At 52.3% G+C, this 24,105-nt stretch overlaps 1 protein-coding gene across 1 annotated transcript in view; it reads right to left on the bottom strand.

Moving 5' to 3' along the window:
* The window catches only part of TG (thyroglobulin), a 202,783-nt gene that overhangs the window by 15,172 nt on the left and 163,506 nt on the right, over positions 1 to 24,105 (bottom strand). Inside the window, exons 42-45 of the mRNA XM_031690392.2 lie at positions 17,035 to 17,199; positions 15,919 to 16,086; positions 3,573 to 3,754; positions 1,185 to 1,292 (exon numbers count right to left, since the gene is read on the bottom strand). Coding sequence (XP_031546252.2) covers positions 1,185 to 1,292; positions 3,573 to 3,754; positions 15,919 to 16,086; positions 17,035 to 17,199 — 623 coding nt within the window. The remainder of the gene's footprint in view (positions 1 to 1,184; positions 1,293 to 3,572; positions 3,755 to 15,918; positions 16,087 to 17,034; positions 17,200 to 24,105) is intronic.

Raw genomic sequence — 24,105 nt, 5'->3', positions numbered from 1 at the left:
TTTCTCATATCCCATCTCCCTGCTGCCCATTAAACAGACCAGGGACGTGGGTAATGGCTCTCCTTGCTTCACATGGCAGGCCTGGCTCCCACTCTCGTATGAATTGGAGCAACCATATTCCAGCATCTTTAAGAGACCTGACCCCCTGACATTCTACTATCTGTGGGTGCTACTGGAGCACCCAGACAACACTCCTCCAGGCTCTGAGTGGAGTATTAGGTCTTCCCAAAGGGGCTCCAATGTGAAGTGGCTGATCTGATGTCATTTATGGGAATCACATCAGGTAACGTGGGAAGGTTCTGGCCCCTCCGGGAAGGGATTTGTGGTTTTCCAGCCCAGATGAACGGCTCAGGGCTGTAAGGTCGTGAAGAAGTAGAACAGATGGTCCCACAGTCCTGCCTCCAGTGCCCTGGATGCCATGTGCCCCAGCGACCCTGGTCACATTGTCTCCCACTGGCCGAGACCAAATGTGTCCCCTGCCCCCACTCCTCTCTGCTCTTTGTTTAGCTGACGGAGCCATGAAAACCAAAGCTTTGCCCTTTCCTTGTTGACTTCTTAATCTCTTCCTGACTCGCGGAAACTCGCGGCTACACTCTGTGCCCGTCGGTTGCCCCTTCCTTCATCATCAGTTTTGATTTGTTTGTACCTCTTATTTCTCTTTTCCATTTTGATAATTTTATTACATTTGAGACTCTTCTCATAAGGTACATTGAACCTTTTCTGGAAGTAAGAATTTAAATTAGGAATAAACAAAATTTTCCTTTGGTTGCAAAAAAAAAAAACTTTTTGTACTTTAGAAAGTGATTTTCTTGAGTTAAGCCAAGTGCTCTGCTTTTAGAGACATAAACATGTCAGGTTAATGAAGACTGCTCCTCCCCCAAGCCAGGTCAGTCAAAGAACAGCCAATGCTGCAATTCCAAACTGCTTTCTATGTCTTGTATTTCACCTGCCCTTCTTACAGAACTGCAAGATAAATTGGTGATGAATGTTCTGCCCATTTTTCAGATGAGAAAACTGAGCCTTAAAACTAAGTTAAGAGAGGTATCCCATATCACTGAACCAGGACTTGTATGGCAGTCCTACGCTCTTTTCTCTGCTTTTCTGTGGGTCACAGAAGTGACAGGGGTCCTCTGCCAGATTCCCTTCATGTGCCAACCCCCACTGTGGCCACAAAGCCAGCTTACCTGCTGTGGCCATAGCTTTCAGGAGCGTGGTACATGAAGACGTTTCCCCAGGCCTTCCTGGCCCAGTGGCTGGCCATGTCGATCACGGGGCAGATGATAAAGTAGTCCCTGTGGAAGAAAGGACAGATAAGGGGGTCTAGCTACACACAGCCCTACGATGCACAGGACAGACCCTACGGCAAAGAATGACGCAGTCCAAGATGTCCATAGTGAGGGGGCAAGAACCCTGCTTCAGAGTCCCACAGTTTCCCGTTCACTCCCCCTTTGAGGGGATGGGAATGAATCTCAGAGGCGCCCACTCTCAGTGGCAGGGTCCTGCGTACGGCCCTCCACAAGCTGAGTGCCCAGGAGGCCGGCGGGCCTGACCAGAACCGGGCAGATGTTGCCTGGCCTCGGACCCACCCGGCCTTGAATCCCACTCAGCATCCCAGCGTCTCCCTGAGTCTCCATCTCCTCAGCTGAGAACTCTGCTGAGACTCCGAGGATATCGTGAAGGAAGGCTGCCCACGCTCTCCTCTGACGACTGAGGCCAGCATTTTTAGCCCGTCTGTAGGGCAGCTCCAGTGCTTACAGGAAAGGCTCTCAGAGAGGGTGGGGCCAGCAGGAAGGTCTGGCAGGGCAGAGGAAAGCAGCCCTCCTCATCTCACGGTCCCCCAAGGAGCGGTGGGCAGGGCAGCGGTGGGAGCAGACCTATGGGAAGCCATACCCCGGCAGTGCTGGGGACAGGCACTGCCAGAGGGATTGGAGGCAGGGAGGCCCATGGAGGTTGTTGCCTCAGTCTAGCGAGGAGGTAACGAGGGCCGGAGCTAAGGGAGGACTGGAGTCTGACTCCTCAAAGAAGCCTTCCTTGGTTACCTGCCCTCCCTCACACCTCCGCTCTTGTCCCTGTTCACAGATTGACCTCAAAGACAGTTAAAGGCAAAGTTGGGGCAAGAACGAAGGTAGGTTTCTGAACTCTAGCCCTGAGCTCTTTCTAGAACATGGATCTGAGCCAGTCTCAACATGGTTATGAGCCTCTCAGGGTCTAGGACTTGGACATCTGTGAGTTCCTGGGGCTGGGCCTCCAGGAATGGCTGTTGGCTATTTGGTTTGAAACTGAGCTTTTCCCTAGAGGGAAAATTAGAGCTTTCCTGGTCCCAAGGTCCCAGTGGGCAGTACAAAGTTTTATTCTGAGCTAGTGGCACCCTGACTGGAAACCACAGACTCCTGGGTGGAGAGACCAAGCAGGGCAGTGGGTCTCAGCAGCCTTCAGTCCATCCCTTCCCAACAGAGTCAAGTTCAGCAGAGGCCTCTGAGCCTTGACACTGGCTCTGTCCCCACGGACAAAGAGCAAGGGCCAGCGTGGACCCTGGAAGACAGCAGAGAAATTATAGGATGCAGAAACCACTGACCATGTCCTCCCTGCTCAGACGGGGGCCCTGCCAGGGAAACAGAACATGTCAAGTGGCCCACGAGGGGCTCCGAGGTGACAGGAGCTGGAGTCCCCACAGTGGCCTCACCCCCAGGGGGCTCTGCAGGCGGAGAGAACTGGAGTCCTGGGCTGTTTCTTGATTCCATTCAAAACCCATTTCTTGAGCACCTGCTGTATGCTCATAGAAAGCCAGGTTTTTGGCCCCAGTGAGCCCACCATGGCTGGAGACAGGCCAGTCCTGACAAAGGAAGTTGGGTGGGGATGGTGCTGAGAAAGAGGGACGTTCTGGGGACAGACCTACAGAGCCTGCAGTGGGTGGGGGCCACCCGTGACCTGCTCTTGGGGTGGGGGGCAGGGGCAGACTTCCGAGAGAGCAATGAACTTGAGTAACAAGACACATAAGCAGTGAGCCCAGAAACAGCACCCCGGGGAAGGGGCTCCTTGGCGTCAGGAGCCCAGGTCTTCTCCTGTTTGGGGTGTGGTCTCAGGCATGAACCTTCCCGTCTAGGCCTCCGCTGCCTGTGCAGGATGAACTCTGGCCGCACAGCAGAGTCACCCCGGGGAGCTTTGAAAAACACTGATGCTAATGGGGCCAGGGCTCTAGCCGCCCTCTGAGGGCTCCCAGGAGGTTCTCCACGACAGCTGGGGCCGAGGCCCCTGGGATGGAGGACCCGGGGTCCTCTCTGCTGATCCGAGTCCCCCACGGGCTGTCCATCAACACCTGCTGAGAGCAGCTTCTCCGCGCAGGGCTTTTACAGCAGGCGAATACAGCAGGCGCCCTCTGATGTGCGAGGCCCGCCAAGGGTGGGGAGGGTTGGGTCACCCCTCGTGTCTCCCGCTGGCGAGCACTCAGGCTGCGCTGTGGGCTGAATGAACGACGCAGAGGAAAGTGCCAGCACCAGGCCCTGGGTTCTCCCGGGTGATGCGGGCACCCCCTGGGCATCTCCGTGGACGCGGCGCGGCGGGAGGCGGCTTACCGCGCGGCCGCCTCCAGGGCGCGGGAGAAGGAGGCGTAGTCGTCCGCGGAGTGCTCCAGGCCGTAGTACCACGTCGCCGCGGCCTGCACGCCCGCAGCCGCCGCCTCGCCGCCCAGAGAATTCTGCAGCGCCTGGTAGAAGGCCGTTTTGCTGCTGGTCCGGCCTTGACTTTCCTCAAATTGCTTAAAAAAAAAAAAATGAAAGGAAGGAAGGAAGCAAGGAAGGAAGGAAAAGGAAGGAAGGAAGGAAGGAAGGAAGGAAAGAAAGAAAGAAATTACCCAGATTCTGAAAGCCCCAAGTTATCTCTCAAACCCTTGGTCTAGAATTTTCTCTCTGGGAGGCAGCAGAAGATGGCTCTGGGGCATGGGCGCTGGGGCCAGACTATCTAGGGGTGAATCCCAGCTCTGCCTGGTTCCAGCTGTGTGACCTTAAACAAGCATCTGTACCTCTCCGGGCCTTTGTCTCCCCACCAAAAACAGACACAGTGGAGCCCCTCCAGGCAGGGCTGCGGTGAGCACTTGAAGGGTTAACACGTGCGGTGCCTAAGATGGCTCCTGGCACTTCATGAGTGCTCAGTGAGGGCGAGCCTTTGCCCCACGATGATCACGGTCTCAGTGCTCCGTGCCCTTGACTTTCTCCACCAACTTGTCATCTGGTTTTGTCAAGAGCCCCGGCTTCGGTTTCATTCACTGACTCAAGCGTTCATCGTAGGGGTGCTTTCTGTACCCTCTCCTACTGTCAGACCCACTGTTGGTCCAGGGCCAAGTGCCCGCCAGGCCTGGGAAACAGCCCTGAACACACTGACCCGATCGAGCTCCCTGCTTTCACTGGCCTCCGCTCTAAGTGGGCGGAAATGGAAAATAAGCAAATAGTTGTGCAGTTCATCCAGGACGTGCTATGCAACCGAGCAGGGTGAGAGGCGCGGGGCAGGGCCCTCCTATACAGGGCGGTCAGGGTAGGCCGGCAGCCCCGGGGATGTGTGTCCAGATGGAAATAATTCTTCCCTTCTTTCTTCTTTTTCTCTCGTCCTTACTCTCTCTTTTTAAAATTTATTTTTTAAATTGAGCTGAAACAGGTTTATAACATCATGTAAGTTTGATGTGTGCCATCGTAGTTCTATGTCTGTGTACCCAACCGCGCTCACCTGGAAAGATTCGGTTTCCACCTGTCACATACACTTGAGTCAGTGAACGAAACTGAAATGAACCCCATTTACCCATTTTGCCCTCTCCCCACCCTCCCCCTCTTGTAACCACTACTCTGTATCTACGTGTTTGTATTTTGTTGGGTTTGGTTTGTTCATTTATTTTGTTTGCTTGTTAGTTTTCTATATTCCACATCTGAGGGAAAGCACACGGTGTTTGTTTTCCTCCCCTTCCTTCCTTCCTTTCTCTTATCCCAGCTTTCTCGCTGTCTGTGTAAGAGCATCTGGGGAGGGTCATCTCCTCCCCCAGCTCTCAGTTTCCTCATTGCTGAAAACAAGGGGTGATGGAGTGTCAGAGACATAGCTCTTCAGTGTGAGGTCCAGACCCCTCGGCCCTTGTACGGTCCTAGGATGTGTGTTTACATATTTCTAGGCTCTAATGTCAACACTGACATGTGCTTATCCTGACATGTTTAAATTGTTTTCCTAAACATTCCCAAACACACAGGACCTGGGGTTAGAATTCAAGGAGTGGGCGTGATCAAAGCGTCTCTTCCCGGCAGAGACAGTCTTTCCCCTGATCCTGGGCTGCCTTCAGCCTAGCTCACCAAGGAGAGGTTGGACCAGTTAGTGGAATCACTGATCAGAGGCATGTCTGCTGGTGGCCGCACACCAGCTTCAGGAAAGATGCATAAAGGAGAGAGGGAGGGGTGTGCAAAGCAGTTTGAATTCTACCTAAAATGAGGCTATTTACTGGAAAAAAATCTGAAGTAAATATGGCAAAATATTAATAGCTCTTAAATCTGAATAGCAAATTTATGAGTGTTTATTCTATCAGTGACTTTCAAATATTTTGACCCTGATCTACAGCAAAAAAGACATTTTATACATGCAGAATGCACACACACATGAGCACACACACACATACTCAAAGGCCTGCAGAAACGTTCATGAATTACACACACACTCAAGGCTGTCACCAGCCATATCTGACACTGTGTATTCTATTCTAGTCCAGTCTGCTCCAGTCTGTTCAAAAATGCTTGCCTGCAGTCTATTTAATTGACTTCACAAACTACAAATAGTTTAGGAGGAAGCCTGCATTATGTGCTTCTCTGTACTTTCTTGAGTTTCTGGAATATTTCGTCATAAAAATTTTATTACTAACCATTGTGTAGCTCCAATTATTGCCAAACATTTAGCATGTGTATTTCAGTGAAGTATCAAAATCACCCTGTGAGTCGGGCAACTGGGTAGAATTGCCGAATTCCAATGAAGCCTGCACGTAAAGGGCTTAGCACAGAGCTGGGCACGTGGTCAACAGACGTGAGCGATTACTATTCCCTTGTCCAAGGCTCGGGCAGGGGCCCTCGTGTGCCTTCAAGATGCGCTGCCGAATCCCCAGGTGCCATTACCGTCAGTTTAGCTCTCCAGGGCTACCAAACAGCAGAGGGGCACGCAGGGCTCAGCATGGTGCCAGGCACCCAGGAGGTGCTTGGGAAATAAGTATTGGACAAATGAATGAAGACGACACTGACCTTCATAGAGAGAGTACAAGTGAGGCTGCAAGTCCGAAGTCAAACCTCCTAGGTTCAAATCCTAGAGCTGGAAAGACCTGGGTTTGGATGCCAGCTTTGCCACATTCTAACAATGTGACCTTGGACAAATTACTGAATCTTCTCTGCCTTTGTTTTCCCCTCTGTAAAGTGGGCACAATAGCATTACTCTCTTCATAAAACTGTCATGAGGTTAAAGGAGATGGCACCTACACATTGTCAGCCTGATGTCTGCTGTGACTGTCACTGGATGTCCAGCTCTGCTGGGCCCAGGGAGCCCAGGTTTTGGGAGAGGCCTGATCCATCCTGGGCCCACTGGCTGTGGGTCCAAACCCTTGGAACGCCTCTTCTGAATCTCAGCTGGAAAATGACTGACCCTGCCCCCCAAATTAGAGCTTCCTTCATGGTTTCTGCAGAATCTCTTCCCACCATGAGGCAACTTTTAAGAGCAGCAGGGCACCAGGCCCCGCGCATGGCTGGAAGTGCCACTAACAGTCCAATTTCATGGCTTGAATGCTGACGCAAGGGGCCAGTTTATGCTTCTGTGAGATTGCAATGTGTTTCACATTCTAAGGGGATCGGAGCTGCTGAGTCTAGAGGGGGCACGGCCATGTCCGCGGTCATATTTTGGAGAGATGCTAGAGCGCGGACCTGAGCCCCCAGGGGCACGTGGGAACGGGAAGAGGCCCATTGTCAGCCAGGCCCAGGTCTCCTCCTTCCTGGAGAGATCAGAAGCACAGATGCTGATGCTGGTTTAATTAGAGAGTCAGCAAGAGGGAGTGGGGCCACCATGTGACTGCGGGGGCGGGGCGTGGGGGGCGTGGGGGCGCTGACTTTACCAGCTGTAAATACAGGAGGCACCTGCCTCAGAGGCGGGCTCACTAGGGCCGAGCTGGTTAAGGACCATCAAGAATAGACTCGTCCCTGTGCCTGTTTTTAAAGGACTGCCCTTAACATGTCCTATAGAAAAGTTAGCGCCCTGGGAAGCATTGACGCTGTGGAGGGGGCCACAGTCACCTTGAATGCCTGTGGCCTCGTGGACTAAGCCTTGAGACACCCAGGTTCAGATCTGGCTCTGTGTGTGACCTCAGAAGATTCTTTGCTGATCAGTAAGTGCATTCAGTGGATACTCCTCTCTGTGCCTGGGGTCAGTGGTAGAATCAAATGAGAATTCATAATTATCAAGCGGATGGCAATAAATATGACTTCTATCTCCCCTCTGGTTAGTAAGTTATTAAAAACATAATAATAAGTTCACTTGTGTTCACCCCGAGAGGGACACGATGAAAGCCACTTTGCTGCAGGGCCTTTATCTTCAAGTCACTGTTTGGTCAACAGATTTCTCTTGAGCCCCTGCACGTGCCAGGAGCAGCTCCAGGCACTTGGGGTACATCAGGGGACCACACAGCCTAAGTGCTTTGCCCTTTGCGGGGCTTCTAGTCAAGCTTGGGGGAGGACGATACGTGACAAATCTCTGTAAGGGTGAATGGTCAGTGGCGATCAGGGCTATGGCACAAATGAAGCCGGCAGGGCAGGGAGGGGCACTGGAGTGCTGGCCGGTGAGTATTGAAATCGTTCAGGGGCCCCTCAGAGGGGCTCAGTCCTCATGGAGGACAGTAGAGCCGAGACTGCAGGGAGGTGGCGAGAGGAGCAAGGAGGCCAGTGGAGGGGACCTACATCCTGCCTGGTCCAGGGATCAGATCTCTGCCATCATCTCACACCACTTCCAGTGATGTTCTGCACTTGACCTCTGCTTCCTTTCAGAAAAACTGCCTTTCCGTGGCTTTCTGTGACATCAAATGTTCCTGTTTTTTTTTTCCCCTAAATCTGTAGCTCTGATCTCTCTCCTGAATTCCCAACTCATATACCCAGCTGCCAATCCAAGACATATCCCAAATCTTGGCATGTCTCACTTTTAGCACGACTTTAACCCTAAATTAATGTACCAGCTTGCTCCCTAGACTTTGCAACAGACCTCAGTCTGGTCTCTACTTCTTCTGTTACTTCCCATAGTTAGTTTTCATAGAGTTGCCAGATGCTCTTTAAAAAAAAAAAAAAAGACAAATCAGTGTAATCACTCTCTAGCTTAAAACACTCTGATAACTGCCCACAGCAAGTAGAATAAAGTCACTTTTCTGAGGGCCTGTGGGGTCTCATCTAACCGGTCCCTCCAACACATCCAACTTCCTCTCCTACTGCTCCTTCCATTATCCACTGGGTTTCCTAGCACTCCATCCTTCTATGTCCCCCAGACCAGCTCTGCCTCAGGATCTTTGCACTGGCTCTTCACTTAGATCCCCTGACAGCTGGCCCTTTCTCATCATCAGGTCCATCCAGAAGCCACCTCCCTGATCTCCCTGCTGAAGTGCTCTTCCCCAGTGCATCACTTCTTCTCCCATTACCAGTACAGTTTTCTTCAGAGCACTTTTCAAGACCTGAAATCCTTACTTTCTTTGCTGACACATCACTGTCCATGTCATCTCCCTAGGACACGAATTCCACAGCCAGGAGACTTATCTGCGCAAGTCACAACTCTCCCCCAGAGCCTAGAGGGGAGACCTGTATGAGTGTGTGTCGCTACATGAATATGCACATAGCCGGGTCCAGCCTCGACCACTAACTGTGGCTGTGAGGGGACACGGGGTCCACTTTTCCATCAGGAGCAGCAGACCCCATGTCCAGGCCCCACCATAACTATAGGGACCCACGATACAATGTTCCTTTTAATTCCTTTTAAAACCGGAAGAAAATAAATACAACAATAATGAATGTATAATAGTGACTCCTGCCTGGCTCACATTCATTTGTAACCAGTACAGTCATAAAATATTTTCACTCTTTTGGGAGTACAAGTGAACCCCGCTGATCCCTGGGTTTCTCCACACTGAGAACAACAATACACGTGGCAGAGCCCGGGGACAATGACACAAGGTGACGTGTGTGAGTGACAGCTCTGAGGGCCTGGTGGTCACAGCGCCAGCATGGAGGGGTCACAGTGTGCTGGGGCCGCCCAGAGTCAGGAGCCTGACAGGGCTCGGGGGTCGGGCGCTGTCTCCTTTGCCTGAAAGTCCTCTTGTAACTGCAGGGCTGGTCGCCCTGTGCCCGTTCAAAGGATAAGGAAACTGCAGCTCAAATTGGCTGAGCAACCTGCTTGACTTGCCTGGTTAAAGCCAGGAACTGAGACCTACGTTCCTGATTCCAGATCCTGGTATCTCCACAGGGTCCCATTGTGCTGGGAGTCTGGACCCTCGCACCCCTCCACCTGCCAGGGCCGGGGAATTCGGTGCAGCAGCGCGTCTCCGCAGGAAATCACTGTACTCACTGGGACTCTTGCACGCTCCTCTGCTATAATCTGTCACCAAAGGCTTGATTTTCCTGGGCTGGGGCTCGTGCCAGCACATGGGGCTGCCAGGTGCTACTTTCCAACTCTCAGACGGCTGCCTCGCCTCCCCGCTCCCCCCGGGGCCCCCACTCCACCTGCTCCCGGACGAGGCCAACTCGCGGCCAAGCTCAGGGGCACCACGGCAGCGCACCGACTCTGATTTTTCTCGCCTTCCTTGGAGATGCTTGTGCTTGGAAGGGAAGGCAGAGCATTGCCTCTTGGAACAAATCTGCTTTTGATCATGCAAATTAATGCCCGGTTAATGTAGGCAGACTGTCAATTTCACCAGTTACGGAGAGAGAGAGAAGAGGGGAAAAAAATCTCCACCACGGCGACTGATGAAGAATTTCAACAGGGAGCTGCTACCTCAGAAAATAAGATCATTCTCCGTGAGCAGAACCTTTCCAGGCGGTGCTGATGCACCACGGTATGTGATTAACTTTGTTGGGGTCACTGAGACTCTCTTGGTGGCCCTTAGCCTGCCTGGGGTGGTAGGCGGGTGAGGGTCTTCACAAGGACTCGCTGGAAGCCCTACTCACTCTCTTTGGTCTGCAGGAATTTAGTGGGTCTCTGCTGAGGTGGTGGACGGGTGAGTCCAGGGGGCTGGCTTGGGGTGGGACGGATGCCTAGCCCTCCTGTGACTTCCCCCGGGAAGCTGGATGGTGTGTGTTTGCGGGTTGGGCTCTGGATGGTACTGATGCAGGCTGGGGGAGGAGAAAGCTTGTGTGTGCCTCTGCCAGGATCCGGAAAATTGGCTCAGGTCAGGCGAGGTAATTCAGTGATTGTAGGTCTTTTGTATTCCTGCTTTCCTGGGATAATTTCCAGGGAAAACAGCTTTGGCCATTGATCATAATAGCACAGTAAAGAATTAAGTGAAAAACTGATATTTATTGAGCACGTGCTATTTGCCAGACACTGCTGCATGTATGATTCCTTTCAACATCTCTATGAGGATTTGTACTGATAATCTCCCAATTTTACAGATAGGGAAACTGAGGCTCAGGCTCTGAGGAACTCAAGTACTCCTGATTACAGTCCATGGACACCCAGGACACTCTCCCGGTTCCATAGATGGACAGCTGGGGGGACGGGGTCCTGGTCAGTTCCTTCGTCACTGGGTCACTCCTGCTGGCAGTGCCACTGCAGGTCCAGTGACCCTCTCTTCCCCAACTGCCCTGGGGTCCTGCAGGAGGATGTCTGTCTCTCCATATCACGTGCATCAACCCGTATTTTAGTTATTCACTTGTGCTCATTTTCCATTCCATTACCTGATGGTGAGCTCCCCGAGGGCAGGGAATTAATTGGTATTTATGCCCCAAACACCCAGCACCGTGTCTGGCACATAGTAAGTGACCTTGTTAAGTTATGTGGCTAAACGAACAGGCCTCTGTGTTGGGAAGACAGGCTCGAGACCCTGTTCTAGGCGGATGTGGAGATTTTCTGCAGTCGATATGTCCTGCTTCTCAGCATGGACATGGTGGGAGGGGCTGGGCCGGTTTGGATGGACAGAGGATTCAGGAGAAGGAATCGCTGGGATTGAGGCCCTCGGGAACGTGCCATCCTGGCGTTCTCCTTGGCTCACGGTGGTTGGACTCAGGTGCTGTGGAGCCTTGTAGAGGGAACAGAGAGACCCAGAACCCAACTCTGCTTGTGGGTCACAAGCGGGCTGAGGGAAGGGAGGGCAACTCAGAAGGCACGCGTCAGCAGGATGTTTTGAAATAACACAGGAACTTGGGTGCCGCGTCCAGAGGGCAGCTGAGAGCTCGGTTTCCACTTGGGCGTCTACACTACTCCATTGCAGTTCTGTGCTGGGCAGGATTCTGAGGATTCCTCTGGGCTATGAGCATGTCTGTAGGGTGTAGGTGGTGCTAGAGTTCAGCACACAGAACACCTCAATTGGAGCCAGGGGACTTGCAGTGGAGACTTGACTCTGCAAATGACTAGTTAGGTGACCTTGGGACAATCCTTAAACCTCTCAAAACCTGTTTCTTCCTGGTACTATGGTGTTCAGTGTTGGTTCATGGGTGCTTACCTCATAGCATTATGGCTAAGATAAAATAAGATATGGATGGGACCGCAAAGCCCTTTGCACTGAGTGGCCCTGATTCTAGCTGGGTCTGTGTACACGTGAGTGCCCAGCATGCCGTCACTGGTGGACAGCAAGCTTGTGGAGGGAGAAGCCAGCTTTTCCCAGAGGGCTGGAATGGAAAGACGGTGCCTTTGGAGTCAGACAGACCTGGATTTGAATTCTGGCTTCTCTCTGAACTGGTTTCCCATCTGAAATTCAGTGATGATGATCCCTGATTCATAGGGTCATTTGGGGACAAATTATTTCCTTGAAGATGCCTAGGTTAGATCTATAATTTCATTCTTTCAATTGGTTAAAGATTCACTGAGCACTTACTGTGCACCAGACACTTGTAGGCACCAGAGCTGCAGCAGGAAAGGAGCCAGGTAAAGTCTCAGAGCTCAGGGCTCACATTCTAGTTGAATAAGAAATGAAATAGACACGTGTCTGAGTGCTGAGAACGGGGAAGAGGATGAGGGGGAGAGAGAATGCTGGGGGCGTGGCTGCCTTTCCACCTGACTGGTCGAGCAAGTTGTCTCTGAAGAAGCAGACCCTGAAGGAAGTGAGGCAGTGAGTTACCTGGGGAAGAACATCCCAGAAGAGAGTACAGAAGGTGCCCAGACCCTCAGCGGGGAGTGTGCTTGGCATATTTGAGGAATACCATAGGGTCCAGCTGGGCTGAAGCACAGTGAGTCCGGGGGAGCCGCAGGAGATGAGGTCAGAGAGCAAATGGGGGCCACAGCAGATAGCGGCATCTCTTCTACGTGCGCTGAGGCCACTGGAGGGCTTGAAGCAGAGGAGGGACATGGTCTGACTTCTACTGCAAAGGGTTTACAGCAGCCACTGTGGTTCTCGTAGACCACAGGCGACAAAGCCAGAAGCAGGGAGATGGTTGGAAGCCATTATAAAAATCCCGGAGAAAGATGATGGCAGGGATCAGGAGGGTGGCAGAAGACGTGGGGAGAGGTGGTTGGAAACAGTTTGGAGATACAGCCAACTAGCTGTGCCCATAGGATGCTGCTACGAGGAGAGAGAGGTTGGGACCCTGAGCAGGCAGGCACGGAGCCTGTTATGGAGATGGTAAGGACAGTGGAGAACATGCCGCTCGGGGGCAGGGGCACAAGTGGAATCAGCAGTTTAGTTTGGATGTGTTAGCAGTGAGAAGCAATGAGACATCTAAGCGCAGATGTCAAGTAGACAATGGGCTAAACCAGTCTAGAAGTTCAAGGGAAAGGTCCAGGCAGGAGGTATAGAGATGGGCTGGAGGCACGCATTTAGGAGAGATCAGCGTGCAACGGTGCTGGACGTGTGGACCTGCCTTCAAATCCGCGTGTTAGTACGTTCCTCCTCCTCCCAATTCTCCATGTCAGGCAGTGCCTGGGTGGGTGCCCAGCAGGACGCAGGCTCACAAGAACCACCTGGGAGCTGCACTGACACCTGTTCACAAGAGAATACACAGAGAAGGAAAGAGAGGAATAGTCTAACCAAGAATAAAGGTGCCGAGGGAGCACTGCCCGGGCCTGGGGTATGGATACGAGCCGTGGAACGGGGCTGGCTGCTGCTCCACCAGGCCGTTTCCCTGTTCTGGTGCCCGGACTTGAGCGCACACTCTCCTACCCATCCCCGGGAGCAGGCAGTGAGCTCCTATCAGCAGGCACCATTTTCCTTTGCAAGTGGATCAAGGAAACATTTCCTTGAAAGCCTCAGAGGGAAACTCAATGAGAGGAATAGAAATGCATTGCTGAGGAGGCATCCCAGGCCCCTGCACCCAGGCTCCCTGCTGAAGGGGCTCAGACATTCAGGAGAGAGATGGGAGACTCCCATGATGCTACTGGGAGGGGACCAGGAAAGACCAAAGTGGCTGCAGACAACCCTTTAACAACGGGCTGGCATCATCCGAAAATACAAACTTAAGCTGCCCTTTGGTCCATCCCAGCACCAAATCTGCCAGTAATACCCTTCCCGCTGCTTCCCAGCCCTGGTGAATGGCTTTTCCCCTGCGGGTGGGAGGAGTATGGGAACTTGCTGCCAGGATCTGCTTCCCTCCACCTGTCTGGGATGACCCTTCAGGCTCCCAGGAATGTGGTTCTTCCTCTCTCTCTAAGGTTGGAGATGGCTGGGATGCATTCTCAGCGCATGATCCAAAGAATTGGTGCTCAGAGGAAGCAGCATCTTCTGCACAAAGATTCCCACATCCTCCCCTGCCGGGCAATGTGAAATGCGGCTTTGCGTGGAAGAAGGTGCAGGCCAATGGCAGGTCTCTCCATCATGGCCACGCTGTAGGGCAGGGCCTCCCGCGTGGAGCGTGTAGACTGCACAGCATGCTTTAAAATTGCTTTGTTTTCATGAATCTTTTACAGCGATTAGTCTAGGAGTGCGCGTGTATATAATTTATACTCAAATGCCTAGGCTGACTAGGTTTTACCTGATGACGAGCTTAATCAGAAGTATTTTGAAGACACACTACTTTTGAGAAGAAAAGCCCAGGGCTAGTGGTAGAGAGTGGCATTTTTTTTCAGAGTTTCTGAGTGTTAGTCTGGTTCAATAATCAACTTGTGGCCCCTTAAAGTAAAGAGCTGAGTTATATACGGGTCCTTGACAAAAAAGTAGGGATGGATCAGGGGCAAAAATTCCTTCTCCATGGCTGTGAGTCAACCAGATGGAAGCTAATAGTGAACAAGGTCTGCTCTGTGACCCCCCTGCTGCCACACACACACACACAAAACACTGTCTATGCATATACATGTACATGCACACATATATGTACATATATTGTAGATAACTTGCAGATATGTTTATGTAGCAATGTCAGTAACATGAAATCCAAAGCATACGTTTTCACACTGCCACGCCTCCTGAGAGAGCCCATGTTGACTGCTTGTTGTGCATCTCTCTACACCACTGTCCTTTCCCATAGATACATACACAATTATACACATTTACAGATTGCTTGTTCTTTAAAAATTATGATTGCTACTTTAATTTCACATTCCTCTGCATTCCTATCTTTTGTTTTCTGTTTAACAGCACATCACAGGCATCCTTCAAGCCAGGAGAGATGCGTCTGGTTCATTCTTTTCACCGTCTGCATCATATTCAATAGTTCGTGTGTATCTTAATTTAGGCAACCGTTTCCCTGGCACTTACAGGCATTTGAGTTGCTTACAGTGTTTTGCCACAATAATTGCATCTATCATGACAAAGTGGTGCTTTTATTGTTGTAACATAGATTCCCCTAAATGAGGTAGATTACCCAAGGGAACAGAATAATCCAAAGGATGTAAGATCCCATTTGGTTGCATTAATGATTCTTTTTTGTTATGAGATTTTTTTTAATGGAGGTACTGGGGATTGAACCCAGGACCTCATGCCTGCTAAGCATGCGCTCTACCACTTGAGCTATAACCTCACCCTCAATGATTCTCTTTTGTTGTTAAAAATTATACTGCCTTATACTCAATAGAGCCAGACAGAGCCCCGCGTTGAGTGTGTGTTATCAGTGTGTGTCATGTGCTGGGGCCACCGTCCCAGGCTGACAACCTAGAGGGCCCATCAGGAGCTACTTGACAAGGAGAGGTGGGCGGGCCAGGGGAGGGTGTGCATGACCTCTTCCAGGCTGAGCCACATTCTACTGAGATCTAGAGATGATTTCTCGGGTCAGAGTAGGAAGCATGTGTCCAGGCAGATAAATGACCTCACAAATTCCTCGCACTTCGCTGAGTCTCCAACAAGCCACACAAAGCTGCTCTTGCCAGGTGTGTGGCCCATGCTTCCCTGAGAAGGTTCGGAAGCTCAGAAACTTGGAAGGCTGGTGTTTGGGTTTCCCTGCCAGGATTCCCCTCATCACCCCGCCTCTCCTTCTCCCAGTCTCCATGGGACAAGCATCCTTCATGGAGCAGGGGTACCCACGACCTGGAACCCTGCAGCTGCGGAGCTCCTGAGTCTGGCTCTGCTCGCAGTTTCCCACGCTGATTCATTCACAGGTGTAACTTGGGGGTGCGTCTGTGTCTGTGTTGCTCCCAACTCAGCAGGTATCTTATTTCTGAACCCCACCTCCCACCACCACCTGCCAAATTCCTTATAGAGCCTTTGCACTTGTAGTTTTTCAGTAATTATTTTGGAAATAAGCAAGTCAACGATTCTTGACCAAGGTCAGACTCAGGTCCAGAGCCACCCCGGAGGCCACCCCCGCCTACCTTCACGGCCTTGGCCCTGTTTATAAGCCCGTCGTCCTGAGAGCTCCCGATGAGCAGATCCACCTTTGCCCGCGGAGGCCTCTGCAGCGCTCTGGCTGGAGCCTCTCGGAGGTGCTGGCCGTCGACCACAGGACCCCAGTAGTGGAAAGGACCACTCACAGCCAGGAGCTGCACGGGGTGCAAAGGGGTGCCGTTATTTATATGGATTTTAGCCTTTAAAAAAAATGGTACTGGCATCATCAGTTGCTTTGCTTCCTCAGGTCTTAGCCATAATGAACACCGATGCTATCCTCCTGGGGCTCTACTGAGAAATGACCAGAACGACAGGCAGGCAGGACACCAGGTGACAGCGTCAGGGGCGGGAAGCTGAGTCTCCATATCTACTGGGAGGAATGGGTAAGGCTGAGCCTGGTGTTGTGTGAGCCAGGCGGGAGGAGACATTGCCTGAGGAGGGGTGGTGGCCAAAGGCAGGATGTGCCAGGAAAATCCATCAGCTTTAGCAGCTGTCTGATCAGCCCACATTCAGAGGAGCTGAGGATAAGCCCCACTCCAGGTCTGCAAGTCCAGGCTCACTGCCTAAGGGAGTCAGCCACCAGCTCAGACGACGGTTATTCCTGCTAGTTTCCCTTTCAGTAACATCAGGGCCAGCCAGGGACGGGGGGCTATGAGCAGGATCCATACAGCTGGAAGAGGGAGCACACAGGTCTATCTAAGGGGGCATGGTGGCCTCACTCCACTGCAGCTGTGACCATAGCGCTCAGTACATGTAGCAGTGACGTGACTGGGTGCCATCACGGTCCCAGACCAGGCAAGACCCTTTCCTTGGGCCACCTCATTTTCCTCTCCTGGTAACTCTGTAAGGCTCACAGCATCACTCCCATCGTACAGATAAAATGCTATGTGCAGAGAGATCTGTCCACCTCCAGGACCCGTGCGTGATCCATTACGGGCTGTGGCCCACGTACGGCCCTGGCAGTCAGGGAATACGCATTCTAGCTCCAGCTGGTCATCAGCCTACTGTGTGGCCTTGGATGGGCCCTGTCTCCTTTCCTGGCCCAGTTTCCTTTTGTAAGAGATCAGAGAACGTCCCTCCCCAACTTGCACAGGAGTGCCCACCTTGGTCTGGGCGTCGTTGAGAATGTTGGCAGGCTCCTGGCGGAGGCAGGACACCATCTCTTGGATGGGTGAGGGGGGGCAGCCGACCTCCTTTGCCAAAGCAGCTGCCTGCTGCTGAGCCCTCTCCGGCCTGATGACAGCGGCAGGGGAGAATGCGGAGCCGCCCTGGAAGAGAAGGCAGACTCAGAGCCAGTAGTCTCACTCACGTCCTTCCCCCACTCAGCCCAGAGGCCGCAGGGCCACATCAGGGCTCTGCATCCTTCATCCAGGCTGGGAGTCCCGGGACCCTTCCCGGGAGGCCCACAGGCATGTGGGAGGTCAGGACTGATCGGTGTCATGTCAACATGCTGTGGGATCTTGAACGAGTCTCCCCAGGCCTCAGTTTCCTGTGAGATGAGGGCAGTGGATGCAGTGATCTTCAGTCCTGGCTGTGAACTAAAGTTGTACGTTGAGGCAAAGAGCTGGTTAAACCGGGACAAAGATCAGAACTGTCCACTGGGAAAAGGGCTCTGCAAAAAGCAGACACATCCCACCACCGCCTCCTGGGGCTCCTTAAATAGCAAGCTCTCAAGAACTGTGTCTGCTTTGTCTCCTGTAATTGTCACAAGGATATGGGGGCGGGAGGGACAGCGGCCATCCCCACTCTGCAGACAAGACAAACTGAGGCTCCGAAAGGACAGGAAGAATTTTCATTTATCAAGTACCTAACATGTACCAGGAGCTAGGAGCTTGGCAACAATGATTTTAAGTACTTCATATATATTTACTCATTAAATCCTCTCCACAACTCTGAGATGTAAATGTTATTTACCCACTTACCGTAGAGGAAAGTAAGGCACAGAGAGGTTCAGTATCCTGCCCATCATCACACAGCTGGTGGGTAGCAGAGCCAGGACTCCAGTCCAGGCAGCCCACCCCCGGTGGTGCTCTCAACCCCACATTAGGCCCTGTGTGTTTTCACATCCAGAACAAGATGGTGCATCGCATCCTTGAGCTGACCTGTCCCCTCTTGCTCCGATGTAAGCAGAGCACTGATGTGGCTGACTCCGTGGTGGGTGTTCCCATGTGCACCTCCACCCTGAGTTAAGGTACCAGCAGCACGGAGCTCGGTCTCCTCGTACATGAAATGGGTTTACCAGAGGGCGCTGCCCTTTCTGGGTCTTTCAGAGGACCATTGAATTAAAGCAGAAGCAGCATTCTGGAAACTGTAAAGTGAGGTGCCATGCTCACCTGGATCGTTGGTGCTATGACTCATCGTGTCAAAGAGACAACAGATAGATGTGTACAGGGGAGGAGACCCGTCCTCCCAAGTGCCCACTGGATGGATTTCCTGGGATAAGGGAGTGCGTTCCAGTGCTGCCTCCCGGGAGGTCCCAGTGGGCTTTGTGGGTCAAGTCAGGACTGAAGGGTCACCGGCAAAGCACGGGCGTTGCAATGAAAACAGGCTGCCCCAAGGTAGAGAGAGAGCTGAGGGCAGCCCTGGGCAGAGCGGATACCCACAGGCAGCCAGAGGGCCGGGGCCCAGGACTGCGCCTGTCCTCAGGGAGAGTCGAGGCCCCAAATCCCAGGCTGGCTTCATATGCTCACCAACCTCCCTTCTTCCTAGGTAACAGAAGTACTGAGCCATGTGGCCTTTTGGGGGAGGCTGAGATGCCTAAAAAACTCAGGAGCCAGTCTCTGTGGAGTATTTCTGTGTATCCTTTGTATGTGACGGATATTAATTTACTGAAGCCTCACAACCATCCCACGAGGCAGGTGGACTTCTCACCCCATTTTATAGATGAGCAGGTGAAGGCACAGGGAGGCCCTGGTGATCTCCAGCCAAGGGCTTGCCCTGAGCTTCAGGGCAAGGGAGAACCCTGACTCTCAGGCTTAAGCAGTAGTAAAAGTAAAATGCCCAGCCTGCCCAGGGCCTGGAAGTCGGCAGCAGTGGGCGCAAGTGAGGGTCACGACGATTGAGCCCCAGTGTGGAGGCTCCGTGCCTGCGGGTTTACCTTTTCACTGATGAGGGATCAGCTTTTCTGAGAAGCACTGGATGTGCTTAGTCTTAAGGGAAGACACACACACACAAACTCACACACATGCACACACATTCGAGATGTTCAAGGTCAAAGCCCCATGTTTTACATCATCAATTGAGCTGAAAAGTGCACAGCACGGAGCTGGGTCTCTGAGCCCGGCTTCACCCACCGGTAGGCTGTGGGGAGATGTGGATTTCAGGATGGGGCCCTGCAATGTGTTCTACATTTTCTACAAATAGAAAAAGCCAGAGTCCCTGATAGGGTGAGGAAGTGGTTAAAGGCGTGGGTTTTACGCTGATATCGCAAGACGGCTCGGAGAACATTCCTCCCTGCGAGTACTTTGTTTTAATCGATCTTTCTGAAGGAAACCACATTCTTCATGGAAAATCAGTGGTTATACAAGCCAACGGCTAGCCCAGCCCTCACTCTGAAGCACCTGATTGGAGACAAAGAACCTGGGGGCTGGAGGTGGGGGTTGGGGTGGGAGGAGGTGCAGAGTTGTGAAAAGACCTGAGGCTTTGGGGGCAGAAGGACCAGGTTCAAACTCCAGGCTTGCTACTGGCTGATGAACTAACCTTGGGCAAGTGAGTGACAGCTGGGTCACAGTCTCCCCATCTGTGAATGGGGGTGATGACCCCACCTCACAGGTCACGGTGAGGGTGCCCAGGAAGAGGGGGAGATGGCCTCCGCCTGGTGGGCAGCGATGTTCCTATTGCTCTTAGCACCACAGGGCCCATGGGACTGGCTGTGGGGTCGCTCCAGCCTGCCCTGTCACGCCAGCTGTCCCCAGGCCTTGGCCCGCGCTTTATCTCAATCTGACCTAGCTATCAAATGGCAGTGAGTTTCCACTTGTTTTCTTTTTAACTTTAAAAATAGTGCAGAGCCAAACCACAACTGCTGACCACTTCTTTTTCTCTTGAACATGGTAAAGCATCTTGACCTCAGTCAGCCACTGTGGTCACTTCTGAGTCAGGGCCTGCCCCTGGCCAAGCACAGGCACAGACCACAAGGCTAAGATAGAAAGACATACTCACAGTACAGTCATACACACACATGCTCACGCAGAGACACACACACAGCCACACACACAGCCATACACGGGCACACACTCAAAAACACTCTCACGCAGAGACACAGATAGAAAGACACCCCACATGCACACTAACACACACAAACATACAGACACACTAGACCTCCTTGAAACTGACACCTCAGTGAACCCCTCGCAGGCCTTCCACGGAAAGCAACAAGGAGGGGGTGGTTCCTGTGACAAAGGTGGCCGTCCCAGGAGGGCCCCATGGTCCTTTCTTAGGCGGTCAGTGAGTCTGAGGAGGCGCTCTGGTGGAAGGTGTGGCTTCCAGGAGGTGCGGGCTCCTCATCCCCGTCCCAGCATTGCTCACCCTGCCCTGCCCCGCCTCACACGTGGGCTCCTCGTCCATAAGGGGGATGGTGATGGGTGGTCTTTGCCTCTTGGGGAAGGAGGGGACAGGTGGGAAGCTAGGTAGGCGCCGGCTGGGGCACTGTGTGGAATCAAGGGGTCCATTTATGCAGAGCCCCTGAGACAGCGCCCTGCACGTAGACACAGAAATGGTGGCAATAATTATCATTAAAATAGGGCTCACTATGTGCCATGCATTGTGGGAAAGCCGTACATGTACAGGCTGATTCACACCCCTGAATGCCCCTATGAGGTCGGTACAGTGTGATCAGGACCTCACAGGTGATGAAACGCAGGGGCAGAGATGGGGCCCCCGCCCCACGTCTCAGGTCTGGACTGGTGGCAGAGGGATGTGATGGCACCAGGATCTGAACCCAGGCAGGTGGCTCCTTACCAACATGTCCTAACTACTGTGCGTCCTCAGTCTTACGCCTGTGGTCACCAGTCTCTTTCCATCTCTGCACAAATGTGAGGCCAAAGCAATGTGGGAGGTCAGGGCTCTGGGTCCAGGCAGACCGGGTTTTGACTCCCGCTCTGCCCGTTGCCACCTTGCCACCCACCTTCATCATTCTGAGCTTCCAACTCCTGACTGGGAAAATGAGGACATTACGGTGAACATTCGCGGAGATGATGTACAGACTGAACAAGGCAATGGATGTAAACTACCTACCACAAAGTTGTCATTCGGTGAAGTCAGTTGTAACTGTCATGGTGAATATTGTTATCCATGCATTTAAATCCTACAATTTGACTTATTATCATGGCCTAAAAAACTCAATTAAACCCATCGTTACAAACTAAGTGACAGGAAGCAAGTCCCCTGTGATCTCTGCCTTGGAGGCCTGCTCATGCTCACTGCCCACTTTTTGAAAATGTGGACTATATCCAGCAGAACACACATATGAGTGGCCTCAAGACAAGGCTCTCTATCATCAGGATCAAGAGAGAGCCAGGATTTCTCATGCTTTGAAAATTCAGAGTGGGGAGGGATTTCTGAGCAAGAGGGTGGTCCGGAGGAAGCTATACAGAAGTAGGACTTGAGTGAGCTTTGATGGGAGGAAATGATTAGAGAAAAGGAAAGAGGGCAGGTGGCCACTCTTGGGGGACTGGGCAGAGATGGCAGGTGAACCCAGGGGTCTGATGCCCAAAGGAGCCATAGGGGACAGGTGCTGGCTTCAACTATCTCAGTGTCCCCAGGACAGGACTTGGAACTCAGGAAAATATGTACTGAATGAGTGAGCCAGTGACTGAGTAAGTGAATGGACAGATGGATGGATGGATGGACCAATTAATTCTCCTGAGTGAAGAAAGGTGTGTGCATAGAATGGTGGTGAGGAACAAAGTTGAGAAGGCATTAAATCCAACCTAAGCAAGAGATGCAATTAGAAGGTAGGAAATCCCGGGGTACTATCCCACAGGCAATGAGGAGTCAGTAAAGGCTTCTTAACTGGATGCTACAGAAGGTATTTCAGAAACGTCATCGAGTCATTTGTCTGCGCATCATAGCGCTGAAAATGGTACATAGCACCCAGTAGACTCTTAGCAAAGGAGCATCGAAGTCTCCTGAACGTGAACTCCTGACGGCAGAAGCTGGGATGGTTATTCCTTTACCCCCAGAGCCAAGCACAAAGCTTGCTGCATAGAAGTCCTTTGCTAGACACTGGTGAGCAGAATGGAACTCAAATGAATGGCTGGGTGGTGGATTGACTGCTGAGTGGGGTGAACAGGAGAGAGGACCTGTGTGAAGCCAGGAGCCCAGCAGAGGCTCGTGCGGTCTGAGGAGACAGGGGCGAGGCGTGAACTGCAGCATCACTGCCACTGCCCTGCATCGGACCCTCTCCTAGGAGCTGGCCCAAACCTGGCAGATTGCAACCAGAATATTGCAGACTAGCTGGCTTGGGAGACAACGTTGAGGCAGCCAAGACAGCTTGCAGAGAAATGCAAACTAAAGCAGAGGTGGACTTTAAAAAAATCTTCTTTCCATCCAAATCAGTGCAGTATTATTCTCTTTCATCTTTTCTAAACTGAAATCATCTTTACTTGATCCCTAAAAGCGTGAGTTTTACTCTAATTGAAGTAGCACTTCAATTTTGGCAAAACTTCAGTCAAAGGGATGATCGTTAGCACAAAATCTTCATCTTGAAACCCTAGTCTTAGGGCATCAGAGCACGCGTCCCGCTTCTTCTCAGGAATCAGCGGTTCTTGGTTTCCTTGGTGAAGCCCAGGGGATGTGGATGGAGGAAAAACCAAAAAGCACATCTTAGCCCTTGTTAATGTGGCTTGAATATCAGCTGAGGTGTTGCTGTTGCCCCGAAGCATCTTCACACCCGGTGCGGGGGTGAATCGCCGTCTAGGAGAGCACGTGAGTGGCAAGGAGGTTGAAGGAGGTTCAGTGAGCGACGCTGCTTTTGCAGAGAAGTGTGAGTGTACAAAATACTCCACCTCTCCAAGCCCCAGGGCCTCCACCACAAAGCGCCGGCCGGCCTCACAGCCTCGTCCCAAGAGGCGTATGAAGCGCACTGCGGTGGGAGCTCAGCACGGCGCCTGGGGCAGGGCAAATGCTCCCCTGGCGTCCGTTCCTTCTGCTCCTCTTACTTCTACGGGTCCTCCCAGGAGGCCGATGGCACACTGGCCCTTTACTCACTAAGTCTACATGGTCGTTCTCTTTAACACTTTGAAAACAACGTCGAGTGTGGAAAAGTGGGGTAGCACCTCACAAATCGTGGCTGATTGCAGGAGTCAGAGGCTGCAGGAAGCACCAGCAGCCCAGTCCCCCCGAGGGGCAGGGGACTGGGCAGGAGGCACGGCTTGGCTTCACAGCCACTTCTGCTTCCTCCTGACCCTCTCCTGACTCCCGACCACTCTCCACCTGCATCTCCCCACCTTCAAGTTGTGTAACTTTTAAAGGGAAGTGGAAGCAAATCAAACATTTGCAAAGTACGTCTTGAGAGCCAGGTCATTCATGCACGTGTTCACATCTCATCCTCACAGCAGCCTTATAAGGATTATCACCCCCACTTTACAGATGGAGAGACTGAGGCCCAGAGTGGACAAGCACGTTGTTCAAGGTCTTGGGACTGAGAGCAGCAGAGCCAGGACTGTAACACTTGCACTGTGTCCCCCATGCTGTCCTCCCGACAGCTGGAAACGAGAACTCAGCCCATCACTCCGATTTTCCTCTCCGCTCGGGGGTGGCTGGTGGAGGGTGACTCGTAAACAAGTCCTTTGCAAGAGCGGCCAGGACAGAGAGAAGAAAGGCGGGGCGAGGCTGGCTTCTCCCGAGGCAGGAGTGCCAAAGGAGAGGGGTCTCCCACAGCAACGGCTCGGAAAGGCCTGTTGTCATGATGTCGTTACGTCTGCAGCCTGGAGAAGTCACGTGGAGACAAACCAGAACCCACCCTGGGTCACTCTGACGTGCGTTTACAAAGTACCATGCTCTGCTTTATGTGAAGCGCTGGCTCAGACTGTCACATTTAAATACCCACCCGATGAAGCAGGAAGAGCCAATGTTATTTGAAGAGGAAATACATTACTTATTTAATCACCCTTTTGTACTTTCTCCACTTCATTCCAAAAAGAAACCAGGGTACACTCAGGAAGGACTGTCGAGGA

Source organism: Vicugna pacos, chromosome 25 (assembly GCF_048564905.1).
Source record: "Vicugna pacos chromosome 25, VicPac4, whole genome shotgun sequence".
Lineage (NCBI taxonomy): Eukaryota > Metazoa > Chordata > Mammalia > Artiodactyla > Camelidae > Vicugna > Vicugna pacos.
Note: the sequence above shows the minus strand (reverse complement) of the source record. Positions and strands in the feature narration are given on the sequence as shown.